Raw genomic sequence first — 25054 nt, 5'->3', positions numbered from 1 at the left:
CATTACCAAGTAAATGTTGAGGACAAAGGCAGGAATAGAAAACGACAGAATGATCCTTTTAAGATGGGAAAGAAAGGAAAAGAAGCCAGCATTCACTGAGTAGCTACTATGTGCACTTCATTCACACCACATTTGAATGCCTGCCGTGTTTCAGGCATTATGCCAAGTTCTGAGGATCCTGAAGATATACAGACTAATTATCAAAAAGAATTATTAAGGTTCATATAAAAGCAGTACACAGTGCTATGACAACCAATAACAGGAGTCCTAGGCAGGGGGGAAAAGGAAGACTTCCCAGAGGAAGTGCTATCAAAGCTGAGACCGGAAGGACGAACAGGACTGGCCAGGTGAGCGGCGGAAGAATGGCCCAGGCAGATACAAGAGCACATGTGAAGATGACTCAGAGGCAAAAGTACTGTTCTGGATGCTTTATATACAGGTCCGGAGAGATCATTAATCCAGACTGACTCTATCCTTTCCTTCGTGGTTGTTATTCTTTCCAATTTATTTAGACTTTATTGTTGATGAAAATGGGCCTCTTGCAAAGGTATCCAGCCACAAGTGAAGGCCAACATCAGCCTCAGCAGAGCTCAAACTTGGGGACAGGGCCCGACTAATTGTTTGAAAAGGAGGCTCCCGAGATGAGGACCAGGTGGTGCTAAGTCTGCCACTGGTCCTGTCGCTTGGTGTTGTCACAGTCAAGGCAAATGCCCCAAGTAAAGGTCAGCAAATATTCTTCAAGGGGTACCCATGGCCGAAGGCCTAGAGCAGAATGGGGTGGACAGGGGATAGGAGGATGAGAGTGGATAGGTATGAGTGTCCCACTGGAAGGGCAGCCCTCAGAAGGACTGACAACTGCATGGTGACGGCCTTCCGTGTGGATGGGGCTGCGAGATGCCACTTTGTCACTCATGGGATCCATCCCAAACTGGGCTCTGGATTACTGCTGGCCCCTTGTGGATTTTCATCCAAGGAGTTCTTTGGTCTTCACTGCCAGATACCTGTCCAGCTCTGCAACTGTGTCATCGGCCATTTGGCTGATCTGCAAAAACACAAAATGAGACAGCCTAATAACTGGGCTGGGAAAAGGCAGAGGGACAAATATTCCAGAACTATGGAAAGGTCATCGGGGAAATAATAGTGGTGACAAAAGTTCACACTAATTGAGTCCCAGCCAGGCACTGTACTAAGAACTTTACATATACACTCTTACTGATTCCTAACAGCAACCCCATGAGATAGATACAATTATTATTCGCACTTCACAAATGAGGAAACTGAGGCAGTTAGATCACTTGTTCAAGATACGCAGCCAGAAAGTAACAATGACAAAATTAAATCCCAGGTAGTCTGATTCCACAGCCCCAAATTCTTAACCACTATTATAGAATGCAGAGAAGCCAGCCTTATCTGTCCCTTAATAAATCTAGAATTTCCTATACCTCAGATACCCTGGTATATAAAGTCCTCATACTAATTGATAAAAAGAATATTAAGATCTGCTAAGCAGAAAAAAAAGTCTTGGAAAATGATGAAGTATAGCTGGTTAACAACATGGGAAATTCAATAGACACCAAAGAAATGCAAATTAAAAAAAGATATAATTCAGTTATTGTAGTTAATAAAATGTTATTGTGTTTTTTAATTACAATATTCAATGCCAGAAAGCCACAGTGAAATGGATAAGCTCATATATCATCGATTGGAATTCAAATTGATGACATGTTCATACCATTTTTTAACCCCAAAATCTCTCAACTCGGAAATTATCACATGAATGGAATCTGAAAAAATTTAAAGTTCTATAAGCAAAGATATTTATCTAAGCTTTATTTTTAATAATGAAAAAATCAGAAAATCCAAAGTGATAGAATAGGGAACTAGTTGAATACATATAGCCATTAAAAATGGTTAAGATTGTGTATTTCTTATGGAGAGGGTATAAATATGAGTAACATTCCAGTATATATTTTTGAAATATTTCAATATTTTATAATAAGCACGGATCGCTTTTGTAATCAGAAAAAAAAAATAATGTTTCAAGATATTATTTATAATATCACAGAAACATGCTCATGTTACCCTTGAATTAAAGAAAAAAAACAGGATACAAAATTGTGTATACATGTAGTAGAAATTATCTCAAATGTGTAAAAAAAGGAACCATATTTTTTAAAACTGGAAGGAAACATGTCCAAATATTAATAGTGATCATCTTTTAGTGATGGGAAGACAGGTAACGTGTTATCCACAACTATACCCGTCACATCCAGCATAAGATCTAGCACATAACAAGTGCTTAGGAAATATTTACTAAATGAATAACTGAAGTTTTCTGTGCTTTTTCTATATTTTCCAAATTTTCTGCAATAAACATGTACTTCTTCTAAGAATGAAAGACAAAACACAATACCACTTAGTAAGTGTTGCAGCCTCCCTCCCTCCTATGTCTAAATGGGACCTAAGGCAGGAGACCTTCGACAGAAAGCTTTGAAGAGGACAGCACTGCGCCCAGGACCTGTGTGTTCAGCAGCACAGCTGCTGTTTGACATCTTTATTTACAGACCACAGGCCTTGGACAGGAACTGGGAACTAAATGCAATGGAAGGGGTAGAAACTAAAAAGGATTTGGAGCAATTGATCCCAGGCAGGGAGATAGCCAGGTTCTCGCCAGAGAAACAGCTGCACATTTTTCAGCTGGGAAAGCAAAGCTCTTGGGGCAGCTGGGCACTCTGGGCAACTGGGCTCAGAAGGGCTGCCTGGCCCCTCCTCACTCAGGAGGTACAAACCCTTGGGGTGTTTCTTTTGCCCCCAGCCCTCCAGCAGCTGCCTTGCATGGCGTGTGGCATGGTGCCCAGCAGCACTACCCCAGCACCTGCAGGCTGGCAGCCAGGGAGAGCCAGGAACGAGGGCTGCAAGCTTCCTCTGGAAAAATGGCTGTGAGGGCAATTTAGGGACAGGGACGGGGGAGGAAGAACACCTAGGGTAACAATTTGATATCGTGGGTTCTGGGTTAGATTCTCAGTGGGGTGATAATGCACAAGTCATTTCCTCACCTTAAGTCTCAGTTTCCTCATCTGTCAAATAGAGATGCTAGTCCCTTCCCTAGAGAGTAGTTGTGAGGATTAAACAAAATCATGAATATGCAAGCACATTTTAAACTGGTTATTTGCTATGCAAATACTGCTTGTGTTACTCTCATTTTTATTACTACTTCCTGACTTCTTTTCAAATTAATCAATTAATGAAAATATTTACTAACTTTCTCTCATATTAAAGGCACAAAGTACCGTTGGGGACAGTCTGCTTGCAAATTCATCTTTTTCATCTATATCAGACTTCTTCAAATAATGATGATTAACAATGATGACAATGATACCAACAACAGCAACTACTTACTGAGCATTTACTACATGCCATACACTGGGCTAAAAACTTTACATGCATTAATTTACATAATCCTCAAAACATACGAAATACTATTATCTCCCTTTCACACATGAATATTTAATTATTTCACCTGCCAGTTGCATAGTAGTTCATACTGTGTGAAAGTGTCTTGTCCTGTTACTTCACTCAAATCCAACCACCTCACATAACCTCTAGAAGGCAGGTGGGACAGGTATTATACTCAGTTTACAGAGGAGTAACACAAGGCATGACATGTTGACCTAATCTGCCCAAGACCACATGGAAAGTCAGTCGTGTGACTGAGCCAAGAACTCACCCACCCTGACAGCCCCTCTGGGGATTCCACGGCACCTGGCCTAGTTCTTCCCCACTCCAGGCAGAGGGTGTTAGGGTCATTAAAACAGTCAACCCCAGGCCCCTATTCAGAGTCACAAGGTTGGGGAGAGTAGTGGGATGAGCAAACAGGGTGAACAATTACTGAGGACCAACAACCACACATGCCACTTTTAAGTACGCTGAGTCATTTGGTCCTCTTACCAATCCTATAAGATAGGCATTACTGTCCTACTTTACAGATGAGGAAACAGAGGCTCAGAAAGGTGAAGCCATTTGCTGACCTTAACAGCTGAGAAGTGAAACAGCTAGGATTTGAATCAGTCGGGCCTGTCTGACTCCAAAGCAAGTGCCCTTTCCATTACAATATGCTGTCTCATAAAGATTATAACATCATCGTCATCACTATCATCATCATCATCACATTTGTTCCTTACCAGTTCAGGAAAAGGAAAGGCAGAGGCAAAAAAGGGGGATGGCAGGAGCACACAGTACACACCTGGGGTAGACCTGGGTAGCAAGTCAGCCTTCCTGAGGCCTGGCTCAGAACACCCATGACGCTACTGGGTGCTGCTCCACTGCCTCACTCAGTCCAGCCTCCCCGCCTGCCCAGTCTGCTGGGAGCCTTTCCCTCCCTCAACCCCACTAGCGTCCTTCAGAGCAGCTCTGCTTCTCAGAAAAGGGCAGCAGTGAAAGGATCTTGGCCAGATTTACTGGTGGTTTCTGCCAAGTGCTTTAATGTTCAGCAGGCCCATTTATAGGAAACTAAAGAGAAGGTGTAACAGCAGGCTGGCAGATGTCAGAGGCCCAAGTGGGAAGGCGTTGGTCCTTCTTCGGCAGAGCTGGCCTGGGCTGGGGCTGGGTTGGGGTAAGTTGGGGGAGTTAGGGTCAGACAGGACTGCAGGGATAGACCCTATGACTGAATCATTTCATTCTAACACAGCACAGATGAAACATCTTTATAATATAGTTTTTAAAAATATGACCTCAAAAGAATTTTGGAAAATTAAAAAAAGAAAAAAAAAATCATAAAGAATAAAATTAAAATTGTTCATAATCCCATTACCTGAAATGACCACATTAACGTTTTGAAGTGGATAAGCTGCTAACCTTTTTATGTACACGAAAATTTTCATATTTACATGAAAAATGGAATCATATTACAATATTGCTGTCTAACCTATCTTTGAAAGAAAATAAATTCCTCCCAAAATTTACCATATATGAAAATATTTTTACAACTGTCTGTATATAGAGATCCCAGTGAATGGATGTAAAACAATTTATTTTCCCACTGTCAGAAATTTAGATAGTTTCCAGTTTTCTATTATTATACATAAAACATCGAGAGACATCTCTAGATAAGATTCTTGACCATTTATTTTGGATAAATTCCTAAGTCACTGAAGTAGAAATGTATAGATTTGGATATCACTGCCATACTATCCTAGAAAGGCTGTATGGATTTACACAAGGAATAACTTACTCTTTTCTGTTCTGTGTGGAAGTAAAAGCAATACTTCCCAGATAAGCAACATTTTGAGCTCACATTAAAAACTTCTAGGTTCAAATGTTAGGGATTAGAAAAGACAAAATTTTTAAAAACACACATATTCTAAAAACTCTGCAAGTAATTTAGGCAGTATGTACCAAAAACCTTAAAAATATGTATTCCCTTTGTGCAGTAATTCCACACTTGGGACTCTATCCTAGGGAAATCATCCCAACAAAGATTTATGTATAAAAATATTCATTGCAACCTTATTTATAATAACAAAAAAGTTTAAACAAACTAAACGTCCAACAAGAGGGCTTATGAAAGTAAATTATGGTATAACCACAAGATGGACTATTTTGCAACTAGAAGAAATGGTTGTTTACAAAGGGGTTTTTAAGACACAAGAAAATGCTAATGGTTTTAATACTAAACAGAAAATAAAAAGCTGGATACAAAACTGTATATATACTACATGTTCACAATCATGTTAAAAACTATGTTAAAAAAAGGGAGGAACAAGAAATATTCCAAAATGTTAAGAGCAGTTGCTTCTGCAATGTGGGATTATGGGGTGAAATTTTCCCCATTTTTAACAACATTCTTCTGAACTCTTACATTTTCTACAATGAGACTACATTACTTTGATAATCAGAACAAAGTAAACACATTTTTAAAAATTATTTGATAAAGCAACAATCAGCCCATCTTTTAAAAAAACAAAAGCAAAAAACACACACCCAAAACTCCAGATCAGTGCCTTCTGTTGGGGAAAAAGAACAAAATGAAGTGTGCACAAGGCTCTCTTGAGTATTTTCTTACTCAAACTTAACCACATGACAGTAAATGAAGCTATTAGCAATAATGGTAAGAACAAATATTTAAACAATAATGTATTAAATAGTAAAGATTACTGCACTGGATATATCATGTAATACATCTAGTATGATCTTTTCTCTTGTAATATTACATATATGCTTACAGAGATAACTTGAAGATCTGCACTAAAATGTTAACAATGGTCATCTCCAGGTGATGAGATTTCAATTACTTTCTTCTTAATTTTTTAAAAAATTTATACTAAACATCTATTAGTTTAGTATCAGAAAAACTGGTAAAGTTATTTTCATTTTGAAAAACAATAACAATCAACAGTAACAAGCACTGAAGAAAAAAATCTAATCTGAAGACAAAGGTGAAAAGCCAGGTGCTAAAGGCTTCCAGCAAGGTCCTTCCCCAGCGGGTTTTATTGAGTGCGGTTATCTGATCATTCTTCCTTTTTCAAGGAGCATGTGCTCTGGTCCCTGAGGCAGATGCCTAGACTTGCTAAGTGAGGAGTGCCTGGCAGGCCCCCGAGGGCCACAGGCTTACCACCAGGAAGCAAGAAAAGGCCAACGGTTAACTGCAGAGATGGAATCCCCTGAGAGATGGACAAGAAGCTGCTCCAGCTGGGGCCAGGGACCAGACTCTTATGAGTCTGTCAGTGCTCAGAAAAGGCCAACTTAGTCTACAAACCTCTTTCAGTTGCTGTGGGGGAAGAGCAGGACACAAAAAAGACAACAAGGGAGCTTTGAGGGTCCCGGTGTCAGATATTCTAACGGTGCTTCTAGCATCCCCCAGGCAACCCTTCAAGGTAAGAATTACCAATCCCTTTTTACAGAAGAAACAGACTCCAAGGAATCAGGTAACTTCCCCAAGGTCCCGGGACATGAAATGCAGAAGGACCTCTTTCTAACTCTGGTGCCATTACAAGGGTTCATGGTAAGGCTTGTAGGTCATTATCCTCCATGTCTGTTTTTGCAGAATTATCTGTGGTGCTTTTAAAAATACATATTTGGGAAGACCTACTGAATCAGAAAATGTAGGAGCAGGCCCAGGAATCTATTAAATTCTCCCCTGGGTGATATCTTACACAAAAACAGATGTTAAGTAACTTGCTCATGGGCTTGAGTGACAGTCTCCAACTGGCCTTCTAATTGTTGGCCCAGGAGAAGTGAGCAGTTAGTCAATTTATGGCCTCCGCCAGATGTCTCCACTAACAACTCTCCTTGCCTCCTGCTTCTTCCCTCTTTCCTCCCCATCCTGTCCATGCTCCTGTTCGGTCTTCCTAAAATAATGCCTTTATTGTGGATGAGGTGACTTTGGGCAACGCCTTTATAATACATTAACTATTATAAATTCTATCTCATAATACTGGTAAATTCTTCTATCTTAATTCTACTGGCGCTGCTCAAGTTCAGGCCACCACCGTTTCCCTGTTGGATTTCTGCAACAGCCTCCCTGGCCTCCCCACCTCCAGTCTTGCCCCCTACAATCTGTCTTCTACCCAGCCACCACAGTCATCTGTTTTTTTTTGAGGAAGATTAGCCCTGTGCTAACTACTGCCAGTCCTCCTCTTTTTTGGTGAGGAGGCCTGGCCCTGAGCTAAAATCTGTGCCCATCTTCCTCTACTTTATGTGTGAGACACCTACCACAACATGGTGTGCAAAGCAGTGCCATGTCCACACCCGGGATCCAAACTGGCGAACCCTGGCCCGCCAAGAAGCGGAACGTGTGCGCTTAACCGCTGTGCCACCAGGCCAGCCCCCACAGTCATCTTTTAAACACAGATATGATCTGCCCACTGTCTGGAAAAAAACCTTTCAAGTGAGTTACTCTATCAGAATCACCTGGGGAAGATTTTAAAATGCAGATCCCTAGACCCACCCCAGACTCACTGACTCAATCTCTGGGAGTGGGGCCCCACATACCTGTATTTTTGTAAGCTCCTCAAGTGATTACGATGCTGTGGCAGATTAGATTATTGTTTAACAAACATTCACTCCCTCCCGCACACCTCCATGAACAAATACACTTCCCAACCCAAGTGACATTGGGCTGGGCCCACGTGACTTGTGTAGCTGAAGAGATGTGACAAGATCAGGTGCTTAAAATATACTTGAGTGGTTGGGCTTATGCTCTTGGTGTCTGCTGCTGCCATGAAAAGAGGCCCTGGGAAGCTTGTTGACTCCAGAAGATTGAGGAGACAACTGAACCTAATCCATAATTTGGAGCCAAGCTCACTAAGCCCAGCCTAGAACAGCTACATCCCAGTGGACCCAGAAACCAGAATAAGAAATAATGCTTGATACTGTAAATCACTGAGTTTTGAGATAGTTTATTATGCAGCATTACTGTGGCCACAGATGACTGATAAAGATGCACAGCCAATGTGGGAATCTCTGGACTTGTCAAAGTTCAGACTCCTCCACCTGGTGTACAAGACCTTCTATGAACTGGTCACTCTCTCTGCTCTTTCCATTCCCTAGGCTCATCCTAGGTTCAAACCCCAGGTTTCCCTCTTTTCTCTCGCTGTTTTTACTCCAGTAGTGCCTTTAAGACTTGTTCAAGCGCCAGTACTCAGCACACTGAGAACACTGTTAAGTCCTCACTGCTCAGCACCCAGACAACCAACCACAGGCAGGAGAGGATTAGAGTACAGGCTCTGAAATCAGTCTGCCTGCGCTGGGATCCCATTTCTACCATTCACCAGCAGTGTGATTTGGGGCAAGTTATTTAGCTACTTTGAGCCTCAGTTTATTCATTAGCTACCTCACAGCTTTGTAATGACAAGGATAAACAAAAGGATATAAAGTGTCCAGCACAGAGCCTGGCACACAGTAAAAGGTCAAGAGCATCTTCTCCTCCTCTATATTCCCAGGGTCCAGCACAGGGCTAGCCCAGAAGAGACTCAATCAATGCTGATCACATCCATGTCAACGAAAGAACCAGGGGCATTCTGTTTTAATTTTCCTCGCTTCAGACATGAACAAGTGATTCCCCGGGTCAGATACATAAACACTCATCTGTTGGCAACACTACCTGTTTCTCTATGAGCCTAATGGTGTCCTCCGAGGCCTTGTCCTTTGATTTCTTCAGCTTGTTCATTGCATTGGTACGAACCTTCCGTAAAGAGTCTTTGGCCTTGTTGGTGTTCTGTTTGGCCAGTTTCACCAGCATTTCCCTGTGCTCTCTGGTTACTCTGATAAAAGACAAGACAAGTTCAACAAAATTGTCCTATACATTAACTGCTAGCCAAGAATTAACATCACTCTGTCCACTAGCTCACCAATTTATAACCATACTCACTGTCGGTGGATGACCACATCCTGACACATGCCCATGGGACACTCAGGATCAAGTCAAGTTCCCAGTGAGTTAGCTGAGGAGAACCAGTAAGAGTACTACTTAAAAGCACAAGCCAGGGAGTCTAGGCAGACCTGGGCTCAAACCCTAGCTGTGCCACTTACTAGACACATAACTTATGGCTTATGGTTCATGACCCTCAACTCAATGTGGTTCTTGCTTAATAAGGACATTCCCAAGCCCTGGGTATACATTCTGAAGGAGGTGTTGAAGATTTAGCGGCATCTACCCGACTTCCCCTCCTCCAGAGTTCCCATCCATATAATGGGGATTATCAGCACCTGTCTGAAGAGGGTGGTGTGAAGATCATACAAGATGATACATGTAAATTGTTTAGCACTGACCCTAGCACATTTTAAGTGCTCAACAAAAGGAAGCAATTATTAGCTATAACTATACCCCTTTCTTTCCCACTAAAGAAAGCAATGCAAATGAGAGATACTATAAAAATAGCATCCTCTCTAAATCTCTAAATCACCCAAAACAAATAAGCAGCAACTTCAGACTTAACTATTATTATAGTAAGTTACTCATGAATCACTTCAGCACTGCCCAAGACACAACATGAGTCCTGACACAACATGTGAGAACCACTGCACCAGTTAACTTTTACAAAGGACCCCTGAGCGTCTGGCACATTCTAAATGCTTAATAATTGTCAGTTATTTTGACTGTTAACATCATCATCCCAACAACAATGAGCACACTGAGGGCCTACTATAAACCACTGGGATAGGCACTTTGTAGGTTAATCCTCACAACAACTGTGTGAGGCAGTTATTATTACTCCTATTTTACATTTAATCATCACAACAACCCAGCATGTTTGTCTTGCCTTCATTTCTTCACTATGTACACATTGAGTCCTCTCAAAACCAGAGTTGGGCACTGAGGGTATTTACAGTGAACATGACAGACCTTTGTCCTGCTCTTAGGGAGACAAACGAGTAAAGACACATTTACAACAGAGCATGAGAGGTGCTGTGGTAAGGGAAGTGGGGAAGTACAAGGTGCCACTGGAGCACACAAGCAGCTCAGCTAACTAGCAAGAGCTGTCCCAGTTTGGGAGGGGACAGCAAGGGAAGACTTTCCTGAAGAAATCATACCTAAATGTGGTGGTCACTAGGCCTGTTCACTAGCATTCTGGCTCTTACTCCTTCCACTAGGAATGCCTTCCCCGTCCCCTCTGAAGTTTGCTGTGGCTATACAACTTGCTTTGGTCAATGAAATGTAATCAGAAATAATGGGTGGCCCCTCAGGGCAGAAGCTTTAAAAGCCAATATGTGCTCCACTACATTTGTTTCTGTTGGCCGCAGTACTAGCTGAGCTGGAGCTTCCTTCCACTTGGGTTCCAGAGTGACCATGATAAACAGCACCCGTCACGCAGCATGAGTGAAAAATAAATTCTGTTGTTTAAGCCATGGAGATTTGGGGGTTGCTGGTTACTACAGCACAGCCCGTTCTAGCCTGACTAATACACCACACAAGGATCTGAAGAATGAGTGCAATTTGCCAATACTGGGGGGCAGATTTCCAGGAAGAAGAAAGAATACAAAGGCTTTAAGCTGAAAAGAGATCATGTCTCATCTGAGGAACTGATTGGAGCACAGCTAACAAACAAGGGAGTAACAAGAAAAGAGGCTGGAAAGCCAAATCACAGAGAGTTCTGGAAGATCATGAACCCCTTTTACAGATGACGAAAATGAGGCACAAAGAAGTTTGATATCTTACACAAAGTCAAACCCAGGCTGGTCTGTCTCAAAAGCCAATGGTCTTAGTACGACAAAACTGCTCTGCCCCTGGGGTCCTGAAATGGACATCACTGGCTTATGTGTGGTTCACGACCCTCAACTCAATGTGGTTCTTGCTTAATAAGGAGAATCCCAAATTCTGGGTACACATTCTGAAGGAGGTGTTGAAGATTTAGTGGTGTCTACCTGATATTTTTCCCCTGAAAGGATCAGAAAAAAATTAAAGAATTTTGAGAAAGGATAAGCTCTGAAGACAAAGTAGACAGCAATGTTATACATAAATTCTAGATTCAGCTATTTGAAGGTATTCTCAAGATAAAAATGATCCTGATTACTACCATTATTAAGCCTCATGCCAGGTGAGTACTTTAAGTATATTACCTCACTGAACCGCACCACAACTCTCAAACTAGATTCTAATACTCCCATTTTCCCATGAGGAAATGGATGTGCACAGATGTTAAGTAACTTGCTCATGGGCTTGAGTGACAGAAGTGGGATTCAAATCCAGATCTTTCCGGCCTGTATTCTTTCCACAACTCCATGCTGCCTGCCCCTAGTAATCTATTTCAAATAAATTATGCGCTGCTGCCATTACTTCTGCTTCCAGGCAGAAAGCTTTTCAAAGTCGGTAACATGAATCTTGGGACTGAAAAGGACAAAACCACCATGTCAGGAGTTTAGGGATTTGGATCAGATCTTGTTACTTTTATGGTTTTTAATTCATTGAACAAAAATCATGCTGACATGTTTAGGTCTCTTTTTTGTTCTGCCAAAGCATATGTCAGTATAAGGAAGGAACAGGAAAATTAAAACTTGATCCACTGATTCAGAAAACTTAATCCTGCTGAAATACTAGGAGGGGAAGAAAAGAAATGAATCTAAATCTGTAAGAAACCTCTTAAACTTCTCTAATAAGAAGTATTTCAATCTTATGTTTCATATATAATTTGAAATAGGTATCCCACTGTTTAGACAATCTTTAATAAAAAAAATCTAACCAACTCTCTTTTCACTACATTGTTTTATTTATACTTTACATGAAGAAAAAACCCACACACTTTAAAAAATATAAATTGAGACCCAAAAAAATCTTAAGAGTAAAAGGCTTATTAAGAAAGCAAAATCATAACATATGATTTGCCTTAATAAAATGTATTATTTTATGTTTATTAAAGTAAATGTGATATTACTATACTATTAACACCAGATAGTTTCCATACATAACAGTATCCAATTATTGACACTGACAAAAATATTTCTGTTTCAGGATGCAAATACAGAGGCAATAATCAAAAAGATACTTTAAGGAAATGGAGCGGGGGGTGCAGTGAGGCAAGGAAGGAGGGTGGGGGGGAGAGATGCCAAGCACAGGAAGGGCTGAGGGGAAGAAGGGCATATGCATGCTGGTTCGGGGTGTTGAGCTGGAAACTATCTAAAATACAAGTTCAGAGGCAGTTAGGATGATGGAGAGGCACCGGTTTTTAAGTCAGCCAGAGCCTATTTCATTCCCATATCTATCACTCAGAAGCTGACTATCCTTGGGCAAGCTACTTAATCTCTCTGAGCCTCAGTTTCCTCATCTCTAAAATGAAGATAATAAAAACACCTTACAGGATGATTAGGAGAAGCAGCCACGCCATATACAAAGTACCCATAAAGATAGCAGCATATAGTAGCCTTAAATAAATCATAGTGTTTATGAATGTTTTAATCAAACATACTTAATTACTTCCTCATGAAACAACAAGGGCACATCTGTTTCGGAAAAGAAACACACTATATTATGGAAATATTTTAATTCCTTTCCAAACCAGTGATTAATACATCTGATCATCTCCATCTCACATTCATGGAGTTCTGCAAGAACACACTAGTTTGTATTCTAGGCTTCTGGACTCAGCTGGATGGTCTGAGCACCCACACTGCACTTGGTGTGCATTCATGCATCAAGCACTAGCTGAGCCCCTGTATTCCAGGCCAGATCCTGGGCCAGGCTGAGGAGCTCCAGAGAGGAAGCAGGCCTGGTCCAACTTCTCCAGAGGCTCAGTGCAGTGGTGGAAACAAACTTGTCAACCATTACTTAGAAAGAGTATGACTGCTACTAGGACAGAGGGATGGACCTTCTGTGGGAGGAGCATGCAGAAAGCACAACTCACTCTGCCTTGAGATTTGGAAAATGCCTTAGAGATGCATAGTAACTTGTCAGCTGCAGAAGAAAGGAAAAGGCATTCCAGACAGAAGCCCGGCGGAGATATAATTGCAGGAGGGCATGAGGCTGAAAAGGGTCCATCAGGGTCAAATTTGTTCTGCAGGCCTGGAGTTTTCAAATTCTTCTCTGGCCACAAAACTCTGGCTTCAAAGAAAACCAAGAGAGAGGCCCCATTTGTAAAACAGACAAAAAGAGCTATTCCAGTTAATGGGGAGGGGGAGCACTCTATCCCAGGTCTACGAAGCTTAGCTCCACTCTGACTCCCCTCCACTTCTACTTACTGGCTGAGTGACCTTAAGCAAGTTATTTAAACTCTCTGAGCCTTGGTCTCCTCATCTGGATATAGAAATTGAAACAAACAAACAAAAACCAGCATTAACCTTTCAGAGTTCTTGTGAGGATTAAATGAGATAATACATGGAGAGTACACAGTACAGAGCCTGCTAAAGAAAGAACATTCGGAAAACATAAGCTGCCTTTGTTGCTGTTGTTGTTAATGTTTTGGCGACACTGAAGGATCTTCAGATAATGAAGAGTTTATTCGTGAAAGTTTTTATCAACATAGAAAGGTCTGGGCAAACAATCTATGCTTCAGCAAGATGACTTCCTGAGATCTGACTAGTAATATAAAATCTCACGTACATTTCAAAATGCAAATGGTCTCAGCACACAGCTCTGAAATCTTCTCTTTTCAGTCTTCATTCACTCATTTAGTCTGTAGTTTCATTCTACAGCTATTTACTGGGCACCTACTATGTGCCAGCCACTATAGACACGAGGGCTATAGCATTGAACACACAGGAGTTTACAGTCTGGCAAGGAAGGCAGTCATTAAGCAAACACACACACAATTAATCATAAGTTACAGTCATAATAAGCACAATAAAGACATAAAGACATAAAGAGTCCTATGAAAATAATTAGCAGGGGCAGGGAGTCTGACCAAGCTCTCCTGAGGGATAGAAACTAAACGTGGAGATATTTAAGCTAAGTGATATTTGGGTTAGGATGAATAAGAGTGAGAGGCTAGGGGAAGAGCGTTCCCACAGAGGGGACTGCCTGTGTAAACTGAAGATACTTTTGCAGGAAAGAAGGAGGGTATTGTTCTTGAGGGACTGAAAAAAGGCATTGTGGCTGGAATATAGAAAGCAGAGGAGAAAGAGTGTCCCAAATGAGGAGGCTGGAGAGGCTGGCAAAAGCAGGCCCTTTAATGTCACACTGAGTCTCAGGAGATCCATCGATGGATGAATAGACACACAAGCTTTACAAAGGAATGAAATTCTGACACACGCTACAACATGATGAACCTTGAAATCATTATGCTAAGTGAAATAAGCTAGACTCAAAAGGACAAATACTGCATGATTCCACTTATATGAGGTATTAGAGTAGTCAAGTTCATAGACACAGAAATTAGAATAGCGATTACCAGGCACCTGGGAGATCAGGGAACAAGGAGTTGTTGTCTAATGGGTAGAGTTTTGGTTTTGCAAACTGAAGAGTTCTGGAGATTGGCTGCACAACAATGTGAATGTACTTAATACCATTGAACTGTCATTTCAAAATGACTAAAATGGTAACTTTTTAATGCATACCCTACCATAATAAAAAAAGTTAAAAAAAAAGGAGTCCTAGTAGATTGTTCCTAAGAACAATATGGAATACCATAGATGTTTGAGTGAGGCCAAGGAAACATGATCAGATTTATATTTTGTGTAGACAGCAATATACAAACCAGATCTAAGCGCAAGGCGAAAGTCTGCCCAGGAGCCTGCAGGCAGGCAGATGAGGCGCTCAGGACATACTCTATAGTAGCTTCTTGGCTGGGTGATGAAGACAGCAGCCTTTTCCGCTAGGGTCTGAGAACCTCTCAGCATAAGACAGAGATTTTGGCTGAGCTGGCAGGGTCACACGTTGTTTGTACAAACTCTACCAGGCAGGTCTTCCAGTAACATCCTGAATGGGGGCCTTCCTGCAAAATTCCTTGAGCACATTCCCATGAACAATAAGCAGAGGGCATGCCCCGCTGGTAACTCACACAGCAGAGAATCCCACTGACTGAAATGATACTTCCTATTGTTTCAGTGACAATGGGACACATGTACAAAGCCATTCACCAGGTGTATATGAGAGGAAGCTCTGCTCAACTCAGGCAATTACAATAAAAGCCAATTACAATATATCAGACACTCGACTTCAAAAGAACTTTTGGTCACTTAGAGGGGACTTTAAAAGGTGAAAGGACATGCTTTAAAGCCAAGAAGATCTGAGCTGGAATCCCAGCTCTGCTACTTGTTAGCTTCAGAACTGTGAACATGCTCTTCAACTTCTCCAGACTCAGTTTCCTCACATACAAAATGGGAGTAAGAAGATGCTAACAGGGCAGAAGCAAGGATTAAGTGAAAAGATGGTGGCAAGTGCTTGGCACACTGCCAGTTATATGCACTTTGGATGCTAAATACAGGGGGGCTGCATTCTTATTCTTAGGATGTGAGTGGCGAGGGAGAAAACAGACAAAAAGAATTTAGTCACTTGGAGCTTGGGCTACTGAGTGGATGGTGAGCAGGGAGGGAAAGAGCAGGAACAGAGGGGAGCAGCAGGCGGTGGAGGCAGTAGGAGGCAGGAGTCCTGTTCTCGTAGCTGGGCAAGACGGGCTGAGGAAGAAGGAAGCTGCACTTCCAGGGAATGGCCCATCAAAACACACCTCTGACAGCTCCACTGAGGGAGACAGCCACCTCCTTGCCGGGCTTCTGGGAGACTTCCCCTCAAAAGGAGCATCGCCTGCAATCAGCAGTAGACACATGCCCTGCTTTATTGTTTGCTGGTGGGCGCTGCCCAACGCCTTGGGGCCTCTGGCCCTGAAGGAAATGTTATTGTTTATATAGCCCAGCCAGACTTCCTACGCTTCTAGGTACACAATTTCCCCCTCCCTCTTTTCCTTACCACCCCCTCACCCCAGCTCACCCACCTGTCTTACATACATTAACGTCTCATAAAGATATGAGGTATCCTTTTAGCCCAAAGGAATTCATACACGTGCTTTGGAAGGACTTCTACCACCAGCAGAAATGTCAGTTCTCGCTGGGGACACACCTGGCCATCTGCTTTCAAAGGACTGTCCTGTGACTGAGGTCTGGCTAACCCAGTCATACCATCCTGAAATACAGCCCAGCATGATGGAAAGAGAAAGGAGGCTGAGGTCAGGGACCACAGCTCCACATTCTCAGTTAAATGACCTTGATTAAGCCACTGGTCTTCTCCTTCCCTATCATCCAAGAAGGATGGAAACCCTAGCCCAAGGATAAACTGGAGAAAACTCTCACCTCAACTCTAATGCACATGAGAAAGAGCAAAAGTGTGGTGGTCAAGGCAGACCTGCTTTCCAATCCCAGATCTGCCACTTATAAGCTGGGTAACTGTGGACAATTAATTTTTCCTCTCTGAATCACAAATAAGGATGTCTAGTGAAGCATTTAGGAGAACAGTCTTTGAAGCCACACTGCTGGAGTTTGAGGCCCATATCTATCATTTCTTAGCTGTATGGACCTGGGCAAGAAATGTTACCTCTTTACCTCAGTTTTCCCATCTGTCAAATGGGTATAATACCATTAACTTAATGGAATTGTTGTGAGGATTAAAAGAGTTAATAAATGTGCTGGCGCGTGGTGATGTGCTCAATAAATATTATCTGTTATTATTTCCTCAACTGTCAAATGAAGGGGGCTAATAAAAATGTTATCTTTCTTCCACACTTATTGTTAGGAGCAAATGAGAAATGCTGGTTAAAGAACCTTGCATATGTAGGTACTATTTTAAAAACTGCCAATGATATCAGTAATAAAAATAATGGCGATGTCTCCTACTGAGAGAGGGCATGGCATTGTGGCTACAAGCCCAGGCTCCAAGAAAGACTGCCTGTTTCTCCACTGATTAACCATGTGACATTGGGCACAAAGAACCCCATTCCCCTGTGACGCGGTTTCTTCATCTGCAAAAGAGGAGTAATAACATACCTACTTCAAAAGATTGCTATGAATGCATCAGTTAATATACAAACAGCACCTGGAACAGCAATAGGCACATAGTGGGCACTCACATTCCTTATTTCACAAACACTGAGCACTTTATTGCACACCCACTACATGCTGGGCCCTGTTCCAGGGGCTAGGGATACAGCAATGAACGAAACCGACACAGCTCCTCCAATCCACATTCTAGCAAAGGAGAGAGTAAAGAAATAAGTATTTAAATGATACATAAGTGCTATGAAGAAAATAAAGCAAGGTAGGGAGATAAGGAGGGACCTCATTATTATCACAGTAAGGGCCCATGTATATTTGCCTACATATCTGACCCCAACGTCATCTGCTCCTCTTCAGTAACAATAATGATAACTAGCATGTACAAAGTTCTTTCCATGTGCCAGGCTCTGAGCTGATGCACTCTCTATGCATTACTTCAGGGAATCTTCAGAACACTCCTATGACACTAGTGGTATTATTACCTGGATTTTACAGATTAGAAAAGGGAGGCTCAGACAGACCAAGTAACCTGTCCAAGACCACCCAACAAGTTCCTGATAGACCTCGGATTTGGGCCCAGTGCAGCCTGACCCGTGAATTCCAGACCTGCTTTGCTGGTGCTAGACAACTCTAGGGAGCTATTCTTACTCATGGCAGTGATCAGAATAGCACAGCTCTTCCACTAGGGCCTGCTCAGATATATAGTCTGCTCCTCCAATTCCCCTATAAGTCCAAGCACAGTGGGGAGAAAGGAGATAGGGAATCTACCGAGGACTGCAATGGAATGGTGATTTGAACCATAGCAGTCAATTGCCAGGTTCTGTAAATAGGTGCAGGGCACAAAGAGCGGAGAATAGAGGAGGGACAGGGAGAGGAGGAGCCTGTCCTTTTGGGTGCAGCTTTTGCACAGGCGTTGGTGGCAACTTTCTCCTTAGCCCACACTCCACTCTTGATTCCTAATTGCTCTTACTTATGTGTTTCAACCAAAAAGTACATGCTGGGAGGCAGCCCCCATTCCAAACACTTGGGTCTGGAAATAGCAGGAGGCACTCCTAAAAAGCCACAGGCCGAGTGGGAAGCAACACTGAAGAGGTGAAGGCAGGCATCCTAAGACTACAAGGAGCTTCGCCCAGGCCTGGAAGGCAGAAAGAACAATGTCCTGGAACTCATCCAGCAGAATGAATGGCCCTGCGAAAGCAGCGATGGCAAGCAGGCGGTGGGAATGAAAGGGCTGGAAAAGCAGCTGCAGTTGCTCAAACGCAGTTCGTGGCTGCCCTGGCCCAAATGAGGTCATTAGGCATTCTCCTCTGATTTTTTTTTCCTTTCAAGACTGCTAAAGGTCTGTACGCATGTGGGTTGTGTAAGAAAAGGGTATTACCAATATTTCATTGAATGTGTACATTATACACATCACCCCTGGTACAAGAACCGCAAGGCGATACAGCAGCTAGACAAGGAGGCCACAGAGCTTGGAAGGAGGTGGGTTCCAGGTCAGCAGCTCTTAGAGGAATGTGATAGTGTGGCAAGAACATGGGCTTTGGAAGCAGACAGATTCGACCTGAATAATGACTCCTCCACTTACTAATCCATGACCTCGAGCCAATTACTTAAACTTTCCGATCCCCCATTTCCTCATGTGTATTATACCCATCTCAAAAGGGTATTTCTCCGCAGCCACAAAAACAATGAGATCACCCTGAAAAGATGTACACAAGTCGTTGTTAAGCAAAAAGAAGCTGTAGTACTGCAGATATTTACTCCCATTTACGTAAATTAAATATGTGTGTGTGTGTATATATATACATATAGGTATGTGTGTGTATATATATATATACATATAGGTTTGTATATGCATCTTTTACAATCTGGAAGGATATATACTAATCTTACCAACAGTTACTTCTGGGAAAAACACTTGGGGAACTGTAAAAGAACCTTTTATCTTTTGTAGAATTTTAATTTCTGCAATAAATGTGTTGTTATCTTTACAATTAAAAAAAGAGAGAGATGAAAATCATATACCTGATAAGAATCTAGTATCCAGAACATATAACAAAGTCTTACAACTCAACAAAAGGACAAACAACTCAATTAAAAAATGGGGAAGGACTTGAATAGAAATTTTTCTAAAGGTACACAAATGGCAAACAATACACAAAAGATGCTCAACATCATTAGTCATCTGGGAATTGCAAATCAGAGCTATAATGAGGTATCACTTCATACCCACTAGGACGGTGGTAATAATAATAATAATAAAAACTAAAACAACAAGTCTTGGCAAGGAGATAGAGAAAATGGAACCCTTGGGGCTGGCCTGGTGGCACAGCGGTTAAGTGCGCGTGTTCCGCTTCGGCAGCCCGGGGTTCGCCGGTTGGGATCCCAAGTGCGGACATGGCACTGCTTGGAAAGCCATGCTGTGGCAGGCATCCCACATATAAAGTAGAGGAAGATGGGCACAGATGTTAGCTGAGGGCCAGTCTTCCTCAGCAAAAAGAAGAGGATTGGCAGCAGATGTTAGCTCAGGGCTAATCTTCCTTGAAAAAATAAGAATAAAATAAAATACATTTTTTTAAAAAAAGATTAAAAAGAAAATGGAGCCCTTATAAAATGTGCAATCCCTGTGGAAAAGTTGGGCAGATCCTCAAAAAGTTACACAGAGTTATATGCACAGCAATTCCACTCATATATATATATATATATACTCAATAAAACACGTTTACACAAAAACTCGTGCAATTATGTTCATAGCAGCATTATCCATAATAGCCAAAAAGCAGAACCAACCAAAATGTTCACCAACTTATAAATGGATAAAAGGTAGTATATCCACACAATGGAATATCATTTGGCCATAAAAATGAAGGAAGTATTGATACATGCTACAACATGGATGAACCCTGAAAACATTATGGTAAGTGAAAGAAGCCAGTCACAAAAGACCACATATTGTGTGATTCCATTTATATGAAATGTTCAAAATAGGGAAATCTCTAGAGACAGAAAGTAGATTAGTGGTTGCCTAGAGCAATCCCTGGGTTGAAGGTTGTCGAGGGTAAAGCAGGAAGTGACTGCTAGTGGGTACACAGTTTCTTTGTGGAGTGATGAAAAATGTCCTCAAATCGATTGTGGTGATAGTTGCACAACTCTCTGAATAGACTAAAAAGCACTGAACTGTACACTTTAAATGGGTGAATTATATCTCAATAAAGCTATCACGAAACGTCCTATGCCTACCTGGCTTTCATCACGGAACAGCACTTGTGGCCTGGAAGGAGGCGCACTGACAGGCCTCTGTTTCCTCACCTGTGGACCAGCAGTAACTGCCCCCCAACAGTTAACAAGCACCACTCAGAAAAAGTCATAGGAATGCTCAGTAACAACAGCCAACCTGATAATGGCAATTTTAAAATAACATTATGTCTCACTTACTGAATTTCTCTCCTCTCTTCATGGTGTGAGACCTGCACCATGGTCTAAAGGATCTCCCTGTCTGCTCCTCTTCCTCTCCCCTTATCCTTCAGAGGAGTTTCTCCCAATAACTCTTCACAAAAGTACATATTGCTATTATCCCATTTTACAGATGAGGAAACTGAGACTCAGAGATGAAATAACCAGCCTAAGGTCACACAGCTCTTTTTACTGGTTTTCCTCTTGGAGTTTCTCTGACTGTAACCTTGGCTCCTCCAACTATCAATTCTGGCTCTCCCTGGCTGCACAGCACTACCCTCCCTGTTTAACTCAGCCTGCCTTAGCCAGTTCACTCTCCCTGGGAAAACCTGGTCATTGTCCATGAGAAACTGTACATCAGGGTATGGTGGGAAAAAAACACTTGAGAAGATAATTCAGGCTAGGAGAAGTATAACTTAGGGTTTTTACTGTTATCTGGTGAAACTTCCTGGTCTGATCCTAAGTGGAATTCTCCTCCATGCTGTCCCCTTGGAACCAAGTGTGAGGGAAGGAGCCTCGTCTAGGCATAAGGTCTATCATCCCTGACAACGCCCAGAGGAAAAGTGGGAGCTAATGATGGTAATTATCCAACTATTGCGAGGCCTTGGGGAGCAGTTCAGTGGGCTGAGGGTGTCTAGAAGAGCCAAGGTCCCTCAGCCTTTCCAGAAACACAAAGCAAACCTCACCCCACAGGCAGGACTCATCATCAGATTTTCTTATTTGGGATATACCTTCCAGGAGGTCTTGTTCATCATAATTCATATTCAGAGAACAAACCAAGTGCTCATTAACAATCAAACTACAGTGTTCCTGAGCAACTTAAATTCCAAGATAATTACAACATAATGACTCAACTCCTCCCATCCCTAAAAATGGAGAAAAGATAGGGAAAAAAATGAACGTGGGGTTGGGGGAGGGGGCTAGTGAGGAAGAGAGGGAAAGAGACCGTTAAGGACTAAAAGAGAAATCAGCAAACAGAAATAAAATATGATTGGTTTTACTCCCAAATAATCAGAAAAAGAATGTTTCCAAGAACTCCTTAACCAGGAGAATTAGATAATAAATGCTATAAGAAAAAGGAATTAAAATTTATTAAGCATCTGTAACACATCAGGCCTCACACTAGGAACATCACATATAATATCCTATTATTCCTCAAAACCATAGAATTTATTCCCATTGTACAGATAAGGAGGCTGAAGCTTCAAAAAATTAAGCAACCTGCCCAAGGTCACTGCAGAGGGCACATTCCCCAGGCTGCGCCCAGCCAATACCATACACAGCAGAGACTCCTTAAGCGGGCAACCTTGGCTCAGGAAAAGCCTGGCTGATGTTCTCAGAGGTGCGCTGCAAGGTGGGTCTCCTTCTACCCAATCCTCCTCTTTTCCTCTCCTCACCAGCAACAGACCTGCACCCTGTTTCTTTCACAGGCCTTACCTCCAATAAATCTCTTGCACATCTAATTCTGTCCCGGCATCTGCTTCTCAGAGGACCCAAGCTGACATACCCAGAGAATGACAGAACAGGGATTCGAACCTGGGTCTGTCTAACCCCAAAGCCCTTGTGCTTCCTCACACCCAGTGATTAAGTGATAAATAAATTAGGTTGCTAAATCCAATGATCAATTCTCAGATGTTCTCTTCCTTGACTCATCAACAATATGAGTTCCACCCCTCAGTACAGCTGATGGCTCCCTCCTCTTTGAAACACTTCCCTCGGTTTCTAGGACCCCACACTCTCCTAGTTCTCCAGCCACTTAGTTTCATTTGCTGGTTCCTCCTCATCGCCCTGACCCATAAACCTTGAAGTAAAGTGTCCAGGGCTCAGTTCTCAACCCCCCCCCCCTTCATTATCTACATTTACCCTCTAAAATAATCTCATCGAATTCCAAGCCCTCTTCTACATGCCCACGTCTCCCAGATTTCTCTCTCTAGCCCATACCTGTCCTCTGAACTCTATCTAACAGCCTCTTTGACCTCTCCACTTGGATGTCCAGTAGTATCTCAAATAAATATGGACAAAACCTGCTCTTCCCTCACGCCCAATCTGTCCTCCCACAGTCTGCCCTATCTCAGTAAATGGCAACTCCATCCTTCCAGTTGCTCAGGCCAAAAATCCTGGAGTCATCTTTGAGTCCAATCCACAACTAATCCGTCAGCAAATCCTGGCAGCTTTACCTTTAAAATGTATCCAGAATCTGACTTCTTTTACCAACTCCACCATCACCACACTAGCCCAGGCCACCATCATGGATTACTGCAATAGCTCTTAACTGGTCCCCTGCTTTCACCCTCACCTTCCTACAGTATAATTCTCAAAAAAGCAGCCAAAATGATCCTTTCAAAATCTAAGTCCGATCACGTCACTCCCTAGCTCAAAACCCTCCAGTGATTTCCTCTTTCATTTCAAGTAGAAATCAAAATCCTTATAATGGTCTTTAAGACTATGATGGTTAATTTTACGTGTCAACTTGACTGGGCCATACGGTGCCCAGACATTTGGTCAAACAGTATTCTAGGTGTTTCTATGAGAGTTCTTTTTGGATGAGTTTAACATTTAAAGCAATAGACTGAGTAAAGCAGACTGACCTCCCTTAATGTGGGTGGGCCTCAGTCAATCCGTTGACGGCCTGAATAGAACAAAAGGCTGACTCTCCCCTGAATAAGCAGGAATTCCTCCTGCCTGACTACCTTCAAACTGGGATGCTGGTTTTATCCTGCCTTCAGACTCAAACTGAAACACTGGCTCTGCCTGAGTCTCAAGCCTCCTGGCCTTTGGACTTGAACTACACCATCAGCTCTCTTGGGTCTCCAGTTTTTGGACTGCAGGTCTTGAGACTTGTCGGCCTTCATAATCACATAAGAAATTCCTTATAATAAATCTCTTTATATATAGATATACATATGCATTTATATCCTATTGGTCCTATTGCTCTGGAGAACCCTAATACAAAGACCTTACAAGATCTTGGCCTCCCCATTTCACTCTGACTTTAAATCCTATTTCTTGCCCCTCCCTTGCTCTGCTACAGCCACAGGAGCACTCTTGCTATCCCTTGAACACCCCAGGCAGATGCCCAGCTCTAGGCCTTTGTGCTTACTGTTTCCTCTGCCTCAGTGCTGGAAATCGGCATAGTTCACTCTCTCACATCCTCAGCTGTCTGCTCAAATATCACCTTCCCCCTGAAGCCTTCTGTGAACACTCTGCCTAAAATTGCACCACCCCCACTATCCCCATCCACAATCCTTTATTTCTTTTCACTGCCTTATTTTTCTCCAAAGAGAGAAAAATATGACTATCTGACAAACACACTGTATGTGTGTGTTACTGTCCATCTCCCCAGCAGAAGGTCCATAAGGGTGGAAGCTTTGTCTGGCTTATTCACTGCTGTATGTTCCATGTCTGGAACCATGCCTGACAAATAGTAGGTGCTCAATAAATATCTGTTGAATAAATTTACGAATGTCTTAGAAGTTTCACATTTCAACATAAAAATTTTATATCCTCATAAAAGCAGTTAAGTGTTTGGCTGGGGCCAGAGGATGAGAGGAGACTGACACAGGGGAACTTTTAGGGTGACTGAATTGTTCTATATCTTGATTGAGGTAGTGGTTACAGGGACACATATATTTGTCAAAACTCATCATCATGTACACTTGAAATGGGTTTATTTTTGTATGTAAGTTACACCTTAATAATAAAGGTGATTTAAAAAAAAAAACCCAAAACAAATACCTTATAGTCTAGACTGCCTCTCACACCAAAAAGTGGCACACAAATTCACTTTCAGCTTATGAATCCTGATTTGAGCTTTGGAAATTATGTTCCACATGGTTTGGATTGACATATAATTAAATTTTTAAAAATACCAATTGCTGCCCCTTATTACAAAAACAAAAAGTGCTCTTAGAAGTCCACAGATGTAGGAACAGACTTTGAAGTCAAGCACACCCACATTTAAATCCTGCGCAACTCTATCTTTACTAGCTAAATGAACTCGAGCAACGTATTTAACCTCTCTTAGGCTTACTTAGTTCATTTACAAAAAATAGGGAATAAGAGAATACAGTAAGTTAAATAATATAGCATAGAGCCTAGAAAATAGTTTACACTTAGTAAACAGTCACTTTGCTTAATATTACATTGCCACAGTGAGCTAAGAAAGCCATTCAAATACCAGCGGGGCTTCCGAAGA

At 42.1% G+C, this 25054-nt stretch overlaps 1 protein-coding gene across 6 annotated transcripts in view; it reads right to left on the bottom strand.

Moving 5' to 3' along the window:
- Positions 1-413: 413 nt before the first annotated feature.
- The window catches only part of MRRF (mitochondrial ribosome recycling factor), a 55358-nt gene continuing 30717 nt past the window's right edge, over positions 414-25054 (bottom strand). For 5 of the 6 annotated variants that reach the window (XM_046666061.1, XM_046666070.1, XM_046666088.1 and 2 more), the window contains 2 exons: positions 9101-9260; positions 414-1042 (listed from right to left, as the gene is read on the bottom strand). In XM_046666061.1, the coding sequence (XP_046522017.1) occupies positions 965-1042; positions 9101-9260 (238 nt within the window). In that variant the 3' untranslated portion in view covers positions 414-964. The remainder of the gene's footprint in view (positions 1043-9100; positions 9261-25054) is intronic. The other variant, XM_046666080.1, reaches the window with a different exon arrangement.

The sequence above is a fragment of the Equus quagga genome, chromosome 1 (genome assembly GCF_021613505.1).
Source record: "Equus quagga isolate Etosha38 chromosome 1, UCLA_HA_Equagga_1.0, whole genome shotgun sequence".
NCBI classification, from domain to species: Eukaryota; Metazoa; Chordata; class Mammalia; order Perissodactyla; family Equidae; genus Equus; species Equus quagga.
This window is presented reverse-complemented; position numbering and strand designations above follow the sequence as displayed.